The sequence below is a fragment of the Orussus abietinus genome, unplaced genomic scaffold (assembly GCF_000612105.2).
Source record: "Orussus abietinus isolate OABI.00-Male unplaced genomic scaffold, Oabi_2.0 scaffold14, whole genome shotgun sequence".
In the NCBI taxonomy this organism is placed as follows: domain Eukaryota; kingdom Metazoa; phylum Arthropoda; class Insecta; order Hymenoptera; family Orussidae; genus Orussus; species Orussus abietinus.
In genome coordinates, this window is record NW_019395994.1 from 670,977 (window position 1) to 685,339 (window position 14,363).

A 14,363-nucleotide genomic window follows, 5' to 3' on the forward strand; every position below is an offset into this window, starting at 1 on the left:
GCTCCCTTTTGGGTCTAAATATACTTTTAATACGAATAAGAAGACGTTTTGATCGATAAATAACGAAATAATCTTAAGGCGTTAGTACGATTGCGAATTTGAAATGCGCGCCTTATGTTTACGTGACCTCTTGCGTCGTTACGTCGGTGTCTCACTGAGAGCGGCGCGTCAGTGCATCGAGTATGGACAACCAATCGCTGGTCTCCATTTTGAGAGCTCTATAGAATACTTCGGCACTTCTGATTGGTTGTTCATCCTCGACGCGTTGACGCGACGCCTGTATACTCGATGCACTCAGTGGGACCGCGACCTATCGCATTATATCGCATTTAATCGCATCAAATCGCATTCGTCAACCTGTGTATCGATGTGTCATAAGGAACGAGAGCGCTCTAAAAGATCGCTACCGCTGTCCTAAGGTTTACAAACATTAGTAAACACACGGGATATATCCGAGAATCGCGAGAGCTTGTGGATAGTTAGTGAAATCCATGGTTTCACTCCGGTACAAATGTTTCCCATGAATAACGTGAGAAGGGTGACTCTGCTAGAGGACGAGGTAGTCGTGTTGGACTCAAGCCAAGAGTCCATTGACTTGACCGAAGATGATCGTCCTAACCTCAACGTGTCGATTCATCCCGACTTGGATCGAACCGTGTCATTGGGAAATCCAAGTAAGGAGTTTGTCCTGCTCGATGAAGAGGTCGATGCGTGTACAAGTGATTCCAAGTCTCAAATCTCCGATTTAAACGAGAGCGTCAAACCCATGGTTAAGGTTATGTTTAGGGATCAGATAGTCGCTAGGTAAAGATACAGGAACATTTGTTGTTATTTTGTTCATTTTTAATGGACATTCCTTACTAATTGACCAATTGAACTTTGTTGTTGCTAGACTGATCATGTCTGTGGTTAAAGTATATACCATGAGGTTTCATCGGGTAATTGTGTTTTTTCAGTAAATATAAGGAGAAGATTAAAGATTTCTTGCAAAAGTTGATTTCATCGAGCACCAAGGGAGGTAACGTGAAGTCTTCCAAGTTATTATTGGAAGTGTGGCACGGAGATGTCGAGGATGAACAATCTGCAAATGAATCTGTGATTAATGTTAGCACGGAAAATGATGAGAGCCAAGATACAATTGATAGTATGCTCTTTACAATTGATAAGGAGCCACAGCTTAAGGATGATTTTGACGTTCCCACGTATGGCAAGGTTTGTTATATTTCGACAGATTATTTTCCTTTAACGCGACTGCTAAAATAAATGATGAGTGTACTATCGCAAGGCGGTTGCAGTCACTGGTGACCACTGTGGCCTTCAACGTGTTAATATAAAAATTTTGAAAGAGTAAAGTTTTACCGTCTTCCGCAAATTCTTATTTGCAGAAATATGACAAAACACTGCAAGGGTCTCCTATGGAACCTGAATCGGAGGAGACAGTGGTGCGCCCTAAATTCTTGTGTTTCAACTGTATGGGAGAGCATAATCTTCGCGATTGTACACAACCACGTATGCAATCTAATATTAACAAAAACCGTAAAGAATTTAACGCGAAAAAAGGTTTTAAAGGTAATCACAGGGTTATGAGGTACCATGTTGAGGAGGAACAGAAATATGCACATCTTGCTCCAGGTCAATTGAGCAGTAGATTAAAAAAAGCATTGGGGGTTACAGAAAATGAGCTACCGAGACATATATACAGGTTAGTACATTTTCAAAATCTCACGTTTTCTTTTATTCAGAAGTTATGAAATCTGTGTGCTTGATACTGCAGAAAAAGCGTATATAAAAAATAATGTCAACCAAAATGAAAGTACAATATATTATTGAATAAAAATAAACTTAATATTTATTATTTTATGGAATCTTGAATTAACTTGATACATTAGATAATGAGATTAAATCTGGAAATAAAATGGTGAATGGCATGCGCACATAGAAGTTAGAATCAAAAGCAGTATCGTTAATGTAATGGATTACTATCATTTGTATATTGAATTGTGTGTTTCTTAGAATGAGAAAACTTGGCTATCCTCCAGGATGGTTGGAAGAAGCACGTCTCCAACACTCTGGAATAACATTGTTTAGTTCCGATGGTTCCATAGTGGCTGATCCATCTGCAGAGCCTGGAGAAATTCTTGAAAAGGAAGATATGGATAGATTTGACGTCAAGAAGATCCATGACTTTCCAGGCTTTAATGTTCCTCCTCCTCCAGGAACTCTGGATGTGAGTGTTGATTCTCTAAATACACTTCAATACCTAATAACTTTGAACTTTTTATACAAGTTTTATGAAATCAAAGGAACACAGACGCTATGGGGTCCCAAAGATGCAAACGAAGCACAGTAAAGAAGTCATGCTGTCCGTACTAAAGGACAAGAAGGCTGATGAAGGATACAAAAGAAAGAAGCTGAAACGTTCACCCGATAATGTACATCTGGATACGGAAGCAGTGCCTAGTGAAATGGAAATAGAAGATCCAGAAGGTATGTACTGGTATATGTTTGAAGTGAACGGAGGAAAATAATTGATTTGTACATTACATGAGTATATAGGAAATTATTATCTCTCTCAGCAATGATACAAAATGAAATAACTACATTTGACTTTCTGTTATATTCATTGGTGTAGATGGCGAAATAGAATCGGTATCAGTTAAAGGGTTGTTTGTACCTCCACTCCCATTGGAGCGATTGGAGACTCCACCACCACCACCGCCACCACCGCCATTACCACCACCACCACCACCTCCAATGGAAGAATTTGATACTCAACCACAAATATCTGCTGCATTTAAACTATCGGTAAGGTCTTAGTTCCATCTATATTTCATATAAATAATTGATCTCTTAGAATATTTTGACCACTTGTCTTATTAAATTTATGCAATGATTAAGGAGAGCGAGACTCGACATGTTGACTCTCCGTCCCTAGAGGAGTTGGAGTCCGCAAAGACGAAATTGCTTGCTGAATTGGACAACTCCAATTCGCAATCTACTCCGATTAAAAGAAAGTCTCAGTCAATGAATCAGGAAATGCCGCCACCGTCTGCAGAGTCTACTCCACAGTCAGTTAGTCGTAACCAGTCCATAGATTCTTCAAGGATGACACCCAATACGAGTCATGGTTCCGTTAAGTCTGTCGACCTCGGGACTCCTATTCTACAGAGTCTCTCACCATACAGCAGGTTACCCCCTTCGGAGAAGTTTTCCAAGAATATCTGCGATGTTATAAATTTTGAGAATCTACCAGATGCTACAGGAAAGTATGAGCAGATGTCTGGCATCATCCAGAAAGTCAGGGTCACTCTGGCGAAGCTTCAGCAGGAGTGATGTCTATGTACCCTGAAGCAACAGTCGTTTTTTAAAAAGAATTTTAACCGGGTAAGTGAAGTGCGATAAGTGTGTGCGTGAGTGTGAATGTGTGTGTGTGTCTGCGCGCACGCGTGTGTATGTAGGAAAGTGCTTCGAAATTTATCATTGCGAAATACGAGTCACTCAAAGTTTAGGAGTGATTGTTTCAAGGGAGTGCTGCGGACGATGAAGACAGTTCCTGCAAAGTTTTTAACACGTTGCGTACCGTGCTCTGCTCGCGTACCTTATTTTACATGAGACATCTCTCGTGATTTGTACGCAATGTGCTAAGATAACAAGAACCAATATTAAACGGCCCTCACCGACCGGAGTATTCCCGATGAATATCCTGGGCTCTGGTTTGTCATTTTTACCGTGAATATGTAAAGGATGTAAAGCAGTTTTATAAGAATTATAGCAAATAAACTAAGCAATAGACAAATATGTGTATCCATGTATTTGGCAAATACGAATAACGAGGACTTTTGTAGTTTGTATGGATCATTCGTAATCTGTGGATGCATCTTTTGCAAATTTATTCTGCTATTGCTTTAGCTCAGATTATACATACATGTATATAGAGTTGACAAGAATAGAAGATGAAATTTATTTGCATGTCCAATTCTTGAATTGAATTGAAATTTATTTTATTCTATATATAATACGTGTTCAAAGTAACATATTTGTGTATTGTTTACTTTGGAAGTTACACATTTAAAAGGACTGTGTGAGGACTTAAGTGGACTATATTTTTTATATACAGGCAATAGAACAAAGTAATTTGCCGTGTAACATTCGCCTATTGTTGATACTTTTTAAATAGTAAATACCTGAAATACTCTGAATAAATGTTTGCAGAATCAATTTCGATCAAAGATTCTCTGAATGGCACGATTAGTATTTCTTTTTTTCTTAAAGGGCGAATAAAAACTAGTGAAATCTGCAATGATTATATTGCCTGGTGTAAAAAATGATGTATGTATGTAATTATTCTAAATTGCTGAATTAGCAACATTCACAAGGTTTATTAGAATCGTTGCAATGGCTAGACTAGCAATGTAAGAGGATTACGTACACAACTTTAACATGATACGTCCCACATTCCTGTTCTAAGGCATAATAAAATAGAATAGAACCTAAGTCGTTGATAGAAATGTATAAGCGCCGTCGAACTAAATTAGAAAAAGGAGATCATTGAATTGTACAAACGTAACGTTATAGTGTTTACATCTTATGGATAAAGCATATTTTTAAACATGGGAGTATAAGAAATAAATGCGGAGCACAGCTCGCAATGAACTAATTCAACATCGGCGTCGTAAAGCGTTTCCTTTTTCATATCAACAAGGTATTTATGAGTGGATTTAAATACGGGAAATGATTACAATACAATTTTCAGTTTTAAATAAGTTATCCTTGTTTATTACATTTTGCCAATTTATCTTGGTGATTTAATAATCTGGGGTCAGACAAGTAAAAAGTATTTTCAGAGTAACTGAATATAACGGTCTTGGAAGGAACAATTGTTAAGAAAGCTTGCCATCAGGTTTTTTATTCAATAGTCACGTTATTTTCGTTTAATAATACAGATTGTGTAATGGACATAGTACATACGTAACAAATGATAGTCTCCAGAGCCTGTACTTGTCGTGCAGGCATGCGTGATTGATAACAGTTATAAATTTTATTTTATTTTGACCGGCGATATATCAGTATTATCAATAATATATTCTGATATCTCTACACAAATTTGTTTAACAGAAAAGACCCGTTTAATCCATTATGGTGAATGAAAAATGTATCTTTTTAAATTCTTGTGATATGCCTAATCTTTTCCAGATTAGTGACGTTAACGTGTATGATTCATAATTTTTCATAACTCGTTTCATGTAAAAACTAACCGATGAAGGTCAGAAACTTTACGGTAATGTACATACTTTCAAAATCTTGAACGTCGTAAATTATTTATACACTGATAATTGATAAAACAATCCAATGTCTATTACACTCGCGCAGTAAACATTTTATTCACTTGTAAATGCACTAAGTTTTACATTAATACATCATCGTGGCTTTTACTGCATGAATATATCCCCAAACTTTTCTTAAAATAACCATTCTATAGTAATAGATTACACTGAAATTGTTAATTAAATCTACTTCAGAAATTGTTTGCATTTATGATTTTGAATTTTCAGAAATACAAGGTAACGCTTAATAACCAAAAGTATCTTCCCTCGGCTTATGCTATCAAAGCATGTTTTACAGTAGTGCGAAGACTACTTCTTAGTTTTTTTGTTACATAAATATCTCTCCCAACGAATATAAATATATATATATATTTCTTTTTTAACTAATTCACGCTTGTATAAACGAATTAGAAGTGACACTACTTTTCTCTAAAAAATCATTTTCGCGTTACCTTCTTGTCGTATTGAACTTCAGACATCTCTGATACTCCTCCTAACATTTCTGCGTTACTAGGCCTGTTCGTTTATAATCTTAACAAATATTGATGTATACTTGTCTGATAGTATCAAGAAAGGTCACATAGAAAAAGTGTACAAGCGAACAGATCTAATAAGTGCATTGCCTATTATCTAGCCATTATTAACCACCTAACTTATATGATATCCCTTTATACCTTATTTTACTCGTACCGTTGTATTATGCGGACGTTTGCGATAAAATTACTCGTTATTTTCTAAAACGTATTAAACCAGCAAAATATTAATATACAAGGAGAGTAAACTGTGAAGTTTCAAAACTCTCAGTGTCAAACAATGCCGTCTAAAAACAAATTAATATCGAAAAAAACATGTAGTCTTTACAGTGCAATACTATCAACAACTTGCAACATAATACTTTATTAGGATTAACTAAATGAATATCAGAAATATGATTAAATACGTTTTATGATCAATTCAAGGGCTTGAGATTCGAATATTGTAGAAATATAATTTATTCTTTTAATACGATTTTATTCACAGATTGTTTTCGAGGTTACGGAGCCGATAAGAATTTTAGAAATAGGGCTTAACGCGATCCCTAGTTTTAGATAAAAAATATAGGAAATTTGAACTATTAGTAAGAACACTTCTTTGCTTTTCGTGTCTGTTCTTCTAGATAGCGAAGTGCGAAATTCTGGATTTTGTAGATTGTGCCTGTCTGTATTTTGCCAGGGGCAGGCAATGTAGCCACATAGTGCATAACATCTCGCTTACTTAGCCTTTTAGTAATAAGGCGAAACGACGTTCTATAGTCGATGGAGCCCTTTCACGCGGCGCACTTTCGAATTGCAGAATTAAGTATTAATATTAACTGCATTTTATGTTATACTAAGCATTTCTTGGCTGTCTTCAGTGTTACGATGAATTCCTTCGATTCCAATTAAAGCGTATACTGTAAATCATCCTCATAGTAACCAGCTATGCCAATGGTTCTTTAAATAAAATAACAGTACATATCTTAATTGATAGCAAAAAAAAAAGAATTCCATGGAATTTGGTGAACTTCTTCAACAACAATATTGCATAACTTTCTTCTGACACTATCACAGAGAATATCCCAGTTATTAATTAGTCGAGGCTGTTTAATTGGTGTTTGCTTCTTATCTTTTGATAAAAACTTACTATCAGGATAGTTCCTATCATCAGGCAACATGTGGCAATTTTTCTAAATTATCTTGATTGTCGTATTATTTCCAGAGTGATTCCTTAAACGAATCAGTTTGGAAAATAATGATCAAGCTTTCTAAATACTTGACCTAGTTTCTGCCAAGTTTCGCAATAATAACTAATATTGCTTTTGGTTTAATCACCAGTGTCGCACCTGCCAATAACTTCACGGATCTAACTTCTCAGTACCGTTTTCGACTGATATCGCTGAGACTGTAAACCAGTTGATAACTTTACAATTCTGGTCCCTGTCTTTTACATCACCAAATGTTATCCACAGACATTCTAATCGTAACGCGGAACACGAGATTCACAGTGTCATTGCTACATTTACTCCTTTTAGAGTTTAAGCTCCGTAGGTTTATCTGCGAGAGCTCAGAGAAGTCCCGGGCTGAGTCAGTTCACATGGCTTAGTTGGCTGTTGGTGGAGTTGGTGGACCGTTATTTGAACCCTGTTGAAAAATGGATAATGGTTTAGTACAAATAAATGATTCCTATTCTCTATTATTAATAATTCAGTAAATAATCAGATATTTTTAGACCAACCCTTAAGTTTGCTTAAGGTGTTAATGATTTGACATGAAACTCTATTAAGTCTGTTTAAGTGTTAAGTATATATCGCCGTTAACTTATTAGAATTATTTAATATGTAAAGGAAACATTTTGCAAAACTTACAGGTCCATGGCTTCGAGGTTTGCTGTCTTCTATCTGCCGAAGGGAAGCTGGTCTCAGCACGTAAAGCAAACCAGCCATTCCTACCATCATCATCATCATGACTAGGTTCGATGATGATGACGTATCATTTGGACCGGGAACTATTTGGAATGGTATTTTTAATGAATTACAGCTATTACAACTACAACCTTAGACTACTACTGACATTCTCGTAATAAGGATAGTTTTTCTTACTCCATTGAATTTTCATTTCAATTTAATAACATTAAAAAATGTACTTACGTGATGGTAAACTGAAACATTCCGTATCCGAGCAGTATGCCTGTGTCTCGCGCAACTGTAATTATAAGACATTATCAGAAGCTACAAAAGAAAAACCTCAGTAGGTTTAAAGTTCATAATCTAATTGGTTCAAAGAATCAAACTTTGTGCAGATCTAAATAAATATAATTTACCATTAACGTGAATAATAACCATTCAATGTAACTTTTGCATCCGGTCAGTAAAAAAACTAACACAACAGAAATTCTTTCTAACGATAAGAGTTCAGTTAATAGCTTTTCACTACATGTATCTGTGATATATTGTTATCTTTAATGGTTGATCATGCGAAGGCATGTTCAATGAATACGTTCCAGTGATAAAGTTAATGTATTGCTGTCAGGATATAATGTGCTAATGTTACGTCATTCGCAGTCCAATTCTGGATACATGAGTCCATATTTCTGCAACTAAGCAGAAATGTTGGTAATGTATGCATTATGTCATGCTTGCTTCTATATGTCATTAAATAACTTGGAAGTCAGTATTAGCATTGAACTCTGTTCCGCTGCTAAGACGAAACAAAAGCTCTTAAGAAGAAGAGTTTGAAAAGAAAAGATAATTTGAAAGAGCTAGGAAATATAATGATATCGTCAATTACAGATATTTAAATGAAGGAATGCTAGTTAAATTGCTTACTTTCATTAGCATAAACAACACATGATTAACATTCAAATAATGCAAATTGCAATGCTACCATCAGAACTGTAATATACTTACAATTGACAAAAAGCGTTGCATGGCCACCTCATAACTCCATATTAAACACTCGCAGAGATCAGACCCTTCGTCACTCATTGTACTTGTAGGCTTACAGACCTGGAAAATGTGAAACTAAAACACGAGACAATATTTCACATAGCCCATAAGGCATTTAATCGACTCAAAGATAACAGCATAGCCTGCGTGCGACTGACATTAAAATAAACTTTCAGCGCAGACCGATAACTGGAATGACAAATTCGTGGTATACTGCACTATCCATATAATGTACCAACGATCATTTAACTAAGTATACCGCTAAACCGATAAACCTCAAATGAACTGCCCACTGTTGCGTATTTATCACAATATGATGCTGCTGAAAACATCGACCAGGCTTACTGCAGAAATTGCATATCTATACAGAGAAGTTCATGTTCAATCAGCACATATGTGTGTAGTGAAGAGGTGCTTCAAATGTATTCGTTATCGCAGGAAGTATTTGACGTAAAGAGACTGTCTCTACAAGGCTGTCTTCAAGTTTACAGATCCTCCGTTGCATGGGATAACGATGAATTCAGGCTCTCTCGTGGGCGTCAGACTGCCACGTAATTTTGCCCATGTAACTTTAGCTCTGTCCTCTTTTAGTCTACAGATTAAATTGAATAATGGGTGTTTCAATTCATGCAAAAGCAGGACAGAATCGTCCGTCTTACAGGTCAGGTTATTCGAAAGGACAATTCGTAAAATAGAAATGTTTAGTTCGAAATTATTAGCGGGTACGTTCTAAGCCATTCAGGTGCCGTTGCTTGATATGACAGCGACCACGAAGTAGTCGCATACCACTTCATGACAGCGATTTACTTGTCGACAGCTGTTGATCCGAAAACTGAAATCTGACACCTTGAAGGATGCAAACGGTACCCTAGTAAATGCTAATCCGTGAACCGATGCGGTGAAAAAATTCCGAAAATACAGGCCCGAAGGCAAATTACCGATAAATACCTGATTCTTGAGAAGTCGGAGCTTCGTGCAACTGGCAGAGGCGACACAGTGTTTTGACGCTGCGACCTATATTTACATTTAGCACAAACAAGAGATGAGTTGGAAGATTGCTCACAGACAGGATCGCGCGATCGCGCTTCCGTGCTGCCAGCGGTGGAGAATGCAAGCAGCACACGCACTCATGATGGCGCCATCTTGTATTTTTAAATTCTGATGAATTTAAGTTCTAGCTTACTTTACTCACGAAATTATTAGCGCGATTAGTCTTGTGCTGCTTCCCGTGAAGAATTCGGTCGACATGCATACGTGGATGTATTTTTCATATTTTCTTCTACGCGACCGACGTTTTCGTAGCAGCCAAATGCTGCATTGTAAACGTTGTTCCAGAAGAATCTACATTCCAGTAGGCCGGTTCTTCTGTATCTTGAATATGATTGATCCGTTCCCATAGATTCATTTTTCAAATAAGATGAAACGGAACCTCATAGAAATCTTCACGTTTCTGTATTCATCGGCAATGCCCAGCTGTAAAACGTTCGGTAGATTAAGTGCAGCTGCGCTTATGTCCTGTTGGATCTTTGTGGTAGTTGGTAATTATCGCAAAGGCGTCGACGGCGCCGTGTTGTACGATCCGAGTCGACGAAGCCGAAGCTGAATTTCGAAGTAACTTGGTTTCAAAGCCCGATTATTAAGCATCATGGCGAAATTGGTAGACATTTGGCGTGACGATAACCCGGCTACTTTGACACGACGACAATTGCCATTGATCGTCGATGAAAATCTCACAGTAAGTATTATCGAGTATCTGATAGGTTTCTCTGATTTGCTTCTGTGTAAAGAGAGAACTTTCGATCAGAGTTCATTAACGAGATCAGTCTCAAGGGCACTTAACCTAAATCCGAACAGAATTATCGGCATTTACGTTCGCCGGTCGCTGGCACTCTACTATATCCAATTGCAATTATCCTCTAGCATCGCAGAGCACTTGGTCAGTCTTCCCTGTATTCCGTGAAGCTCCTTATATCGTGTGTTCTGATGCATTGTTTTTTAAAATAAAAGTTGGATTGAACCAAATATGTATGTTTGATAAGGAATTATTTATTTGTGTATTGTTTCGATCATCGTTGAAATTTGCTAGTGAAGGCTTTGAATGTCAATTTATCGATGTTTATTTGCAGATGGTTATGGATATTGGAAGTCTTGGTGCGGTGTGCGAGGGCCCATTGGTTCGAGGGAAACAATTAGATGAGTTTTCGAAGAAATTAAGTTTGCTGACAAAAGAGGAAGTGAAGGCATCTTTTGAAGTAACACGAAAGGATACATTGACGATTCTGGATCAAGCTGTACCATGTGTTGGTTGCAGACGAAGGTTTGTCAAGGCAAATAAATGTGAATTACTTTTATTTCACACTTAGATAATGTAATCATTATATTTATATTGTTTAGTGTTGAGAGATTGTTCTACGATCTAAGTAAATCTGGGCACCCAGCATTGGATCCATTAATCGTTACTTCCGAGGGAATGCTAACAGTAAAGGATGACATCTTGGAGTCACCTAGGTTATTGTGTACGATGCTACAGGGTCATAGGTACTTTATACAATAGATATTAGGTCTCAATAAGTTTGGATGGGCGGGTTTGAAAGACGTTATTACTACGATTCGTACTATGAATTTCTAATTAATTGAAAAAGCACTAGATTGAATGGATTGGTCGAGCGACAGCCTCGCAGCAAGAAGTCTCGTAGGTGTGCCCTTCATTCGCTAGAGGTACAACGGACGAAGCCTCTACCAGGTGCCTGGAGAGAAGTTTGGGATCGGATGAAGCCACCTTGCCGGCAAGAACTGACTTTAGTTGAAACAGACACGTTGGACGCTACCTTAGACACGTACCTGAAGAAACACAGGTGATCCCATAAACTCTTTTCCCTTATATCTAACATTTTCAACTTTTTATTAATTTTCTTAACCGAATATTTTCTTTTCCAGATTTTGTGCCGAGTGTCGGACAAAAGTACTTCTGGCGTCGTACCTTTTGACGACGGAACCAGATCCTGCCAAAGAGAGGGGCTACGTGGCTGCCCTCTATACTGGAATTAAGCGTTGTGTACCAGAACGCCACGTTCATCTACCTACCAATACCGATTACATTGGTACTATAATTGGACGAGGGCAACCGGAGCTCGTGGGACGGTAATCAGATGATTCTCCTAGTGTCCTTTAAATAATCCTTAAACATCTATAACCTAAATTTCTTCTACAGGGAGCGACATGCTAAAACTCTGGAGATCGCTCAAGAAGAAGTGCTCACTTGCTTGGGCATCTGTGTGGCAGAACGTCTCCACCGAGTCCACAGACGTCTTCGAGAGGAAGAAACAGTCTGCAAAGTTCTAGCAGCCGTGGCAGTGGAAGCACTATTTAGAAACTTTCAAGTAACCTTTTCATCTTTCTCTTGCCCTTCTCTCCGTTTTTATTGAACGGTACATCTAATAAAAACTCTGACCTTTCCAGATGGCCGTTGAGGTTAAGCAAGGTATTACTCAATTGGAGCTCCTCTGTGTAGAGCTAACAAAGGAGGAAGCAGCGAAAGAGCAGCGCCGAGAGAAGCTACGTATCAAGAGGAAGAAGAAGAAAGAACGCCGATGCGAGGTGGAGGAAAAAGAGAATGAATGCGAGGTAACAAAGTTACTTATTAGGAGGCATTTTTTAGAATCCCTATTTCACTCAATCCTTTACTTCTTCAGTGTTCAATTAAGAGGAATAGCAACGATGACGAGTTGTCCTGCAGTTGTTCCGAGACGAAACCGAAGACACGGAACATCGACCGGCATAAAGTAACCAGCACTATTTTTCAAAGCTACTCGTTTTCTCGTTTTTTTTTCCTTGACTCCTTCATCTTTCATACCTGTTCTCCTTTGTCTAAAATGTCAACTTATAGAAGAGTATTGCATAAATTTTTGGTTTAAAGTTGCAGGTCTTAGATCCAAAAAACAAGGGTCCTCCTATGTGCAAGTGCCCGGATTGCGTGAAGAAGTCGCGAGCTTCCTCGGGCGAATCTCGTCCCGCAACGTTCCCGGCTCCTAGAGAAAGATCTCGAAACGATCTCATTCAAGCTAACCTCCTAACCAAGTCGACTTGCATTTTGAGTCAGTCCGAGACTGCTAATCTGATGTGCAAAGGCCGCTCCGGAGAAAGCGACGAATTCTGCGAGTCATGTAAGGTAATGACCCGACTTCTGTTCTCTTCAGTAGACAGAATTTTCAGTGAAATAGTTTTCAATGCTGAAGTAAGGTTTCCGTTCGCATAATATCGCTGTTGCCAATCGAACGGTCTTACATACACTTTTCGTCAAGCAGGTCTTCTTGGAGAAGAACAAAGACGATGGCCAGTGGTACTTGCGGCAGGAGTACCGGGATATAGCCTCGAAGGAGCTGATGGACGCGTTTATGGGGAGACCCAGCGAGCGATTCCTCGCCTGGGTCGAATCGATGAACAAAACCAGCAAGATCCTTCCCTCGGAGAACGACGAAAGGATCGAATGTTCGTCCAGCGAAAGGTCCTCCCAGGATTGCGGTTACTCGTCCGAGCATAACGCGAGCTGTTCCTCGTTACCGAGCACCCCCGAAGGATCCGAGGTAGCCTGCAGCGAGGATTGTTGCAACCACGATTCCGCGATCATCACCGAAGAGAAACTCCCTCACACCGGGTCGAGAACCTCCTTCTCGAGAGACTTCGGGGGTGGACTCTCTCTTACGCAAATGCTAGAGGTGATTATTCATTTATTAAGTGAATTTATTCATCCTATCGTCACGGAGTTATCATGAACTTTTGCTACTCCTCTTTTCTCGTTTTCCTTCACGATCACTCGAGAATGTTGTCCGAATCTCATTATTCCTCGTTTCGCGTTATTTAGAATTCGTATTCGTCGGAAGACGAGGGCAAGGAGAGCTATATACCCGCGGAGGAGGTGCTGGAATTCAAGTCGAAGATGTGCCAGGTCCTGGAGAAGCGACAGGAGCTGCGCCAGACTCTCAGGAAGCGGTTCGCGATGCTCTGCAGCCATCGCGGCCCACTCGCCGTTCCTCACTAAACTGGGGACTTCCCACGTAGATGGTACAGCTACTCCCTTCTTTTCTTTTTACCGGATTCGATTGTGCCCTTTTCTACGACTCTTCTTTGCGGATTGTCCGCGAATCGCAGTGATTATAGTATAATTTCAGCGAGTCATTTACAGTCTAATCGTGGATTCGCGAGATCGCGAGGTCGTGGAGACCGTTCTGAGCCACTCAATCTGTCGAATAGTCTGCAAATTTCTGGAGAAAAAAAAAAACGAAGAGAACTCGGTGTTAACAAGGAATATATCGTGCTTACTTTTTCGTCCTTTTGGTTGACGTCGAATCGCTAGAACAAGAGCGACTTTTCAGAGACGAAAGATAAGTGAAGGAATTAACGAGTGGTTAAACGAGTAATCATGTAAACGAGAAGTGGAATTGGGGCTAAGACGTTGTTGGAACGTTCGATACGATGATTCGTATTGGCTCAAATGTTGGCACGTGAGTTCTGCGATTTTCTCGGAGTCCTCGACATTTCTCAGAATGGCTTAGTCGAGAAAACGGTGTGCGATTACC

At 38.9% G+C, this 14,363-nt stretch overlaps 3 protein-coding genes across 5 annotated transcripts; 2 read left to right on the top strand and 1 right to left on the bottom strand.

The window, feature by feature from the left end:
- The first annotated feature begins 221 nt into the window (after nucleotides 1–221).
- Nucleotides 222–4,657, top strand: LOC105698312 (zinc finger CCHC domain-containing protein 8 homolog). The gene is made up of 7 exons (XM_012422468.2): nucleotides 222–804; nucleotides 957–1,212; nucleotides 1,386–1,702; nucleotides 2,014–2,227; nucleotides 2,304–2,487; nucleotides 2,633–2,805; nucleotides 2,899–4,657. The coding sequence occupies exons 1-7, from the start codon at nucleotides 512–514 to the stop codon at nucleotides 3,331–3,333; spliced, it is 1,872 nt and encodes a 623-aa protein (XP_012277891.1). The 5' UTR covers nucleotides 222–511; the 3' UTR covers nucleotides 3,334–4,657.
- A 229-nt stretch (nucleotides 4,658–4,886) lies between these two features.
- On the bottom strand, nucleotides 4,887–9,818 carry LOC105698313 (small integral membrane protein 14). 2 transcript variants are annotated; one of them, XM_012422470.1, is made up of 5 exons: nucleotides 9,736–9,818; nucleotides 8,749–8,847; nucleotides 7,990–8,044; nucleotides 7,708–7,847; nucleotides 4,887–7,483 (listed from the first exon to the last, which is right to left on the bottom strand). In XM_012422470.1, the coding sequence occupies exons 2-5, from the start codon at nucleotides 8,824–8,826 to the stop codon at nucleotides 7,442–7,444; spliced, it is 315 nt and encodes a 104-aa protein (XP_012277893.1). In that variant the 5' UTR covers nucleotides 8,827–8,847; nucleotides 9,736–9,818; the 3' UTR covers nucleotides 4,887–7,441. The 2 variants fall into 2 exon arrangements, with proteins under 2 accessions (XP_012277893.1, XP_012277892.1); XM_012422469.2 differs by having other exon boundaries at nucleotides 7,349–7,483; nucleotides 8,749–8,862; nucleotides 9,736–9,782.
- Nucleotides 9,819–10,253: 435 nt separating this feature from the next.
- LOC105698338 (gametogenetin-binding protein 2-like) lies at nucleotides 10,254–14,337 on the top strand. Of its 2 annotated transcripts, none has more exons than XM_012422519.2 (11): nucleotides 10,254–10,522; nucleotides 10,914–11,104; nucleotides 11,182–11,325; nucleotides 11,436–11,642; nucleotides 11,725–11,928; nucleotides 11,999–12,167; nucleotides 12,247–12,411; nucleotides 12,480–12,569; nucleotides 12,704–12,955; nucleotides 13,092–13,502; nucleotides 13,649–14,337. In XM_012422519.2, the coding sequence occupies exons 1-11, from the start codon at nucleotides 10,433–10,435 to the stop codon at nucleotides 13,823–13,825; spliced, it is 2,100 nt and encodes a 699-aa protein (XP_012277942.1). In that variant the 5' UTR covers nucleotides 10,254–10,432; the 3' UTR covers nucleotides 13,826–14,337. The 2 variants fall into 2 exon arrangements, with proteins under 2 accessions (XP_012277942.1, XP_012277941.1); XM_012422518.2 differs by having other exon boundaries at nucleotides 10,256–10,522; nucleotides 11,430–11,642.
- The last annotated feature ends 26 nt before the right edge of the window (nucleotides 14,338–14,363 follow it).

Bases quoted from the DNA above. Each gene is read 5' to 3' on its own strand.
- LOC105698313 (XM_012422470.1), bottom strand. From the start codon at position 8,826: ATGAGTGACGAAGGGTCTGATCTCTGCGAGTGTTTAATATGGAGTTAT. The intron at 8,045-8,748 runs GTAAGTATATTA...TTATAATTACAG, and splicing joins TGCAACGCTTTTTGTCAATT to TTGCGCGAGACACAGGCATA. The intron at 7,848-7,989 runs GTAAGTACATTT...CATTCCAAATAG, and splicing joins ATGTTTCAGTTTACCATCAC to TTCCCGGTCCAAATGATACG.
- LOC105698338 (XM_012422518.2), top strand. From the start codon at position 10,433: ATGGCGAAATTGGTAGACATTTGGCGTGACGATAACCCGGCTACTTTG. The intron at 11,105-11,181 runs GTTTGTCAAGGC...TATATTGTTTAG, and splicing joins TGTGTTGGTTGCAGACGAAG to TGTTGAGAGATTGTTCTACG. The intron at 12,956-13,091 runs GTAATGACCCGA...TTCGTCAAGCAG, and splicing joins AATTCTGCGAGTCATGTAAG to GTCTTCTTGGAGAAGAACAA.
- LOC105698312 (XM_012422468.2), top strand. From the start codon at position 512: ATGTTTCCCATGAATAACGTGAGAAGGGTGACTCTGCTAGAGGACGAG. The intron at 1,213-1,385 runs GTTTGTTATATT...TCTTATTTGCAG, and splicing joins ACGTTCCCACGTATGGCAAG to AAATATGACAAAACACTGCA. The intron at 1,703-2,013 runs GTTAGTACATTT...TGTGTTTCTTAG, and splicing joins CTACCGAGACATATATACAG to AATGAGAAAACTTGGCTATC.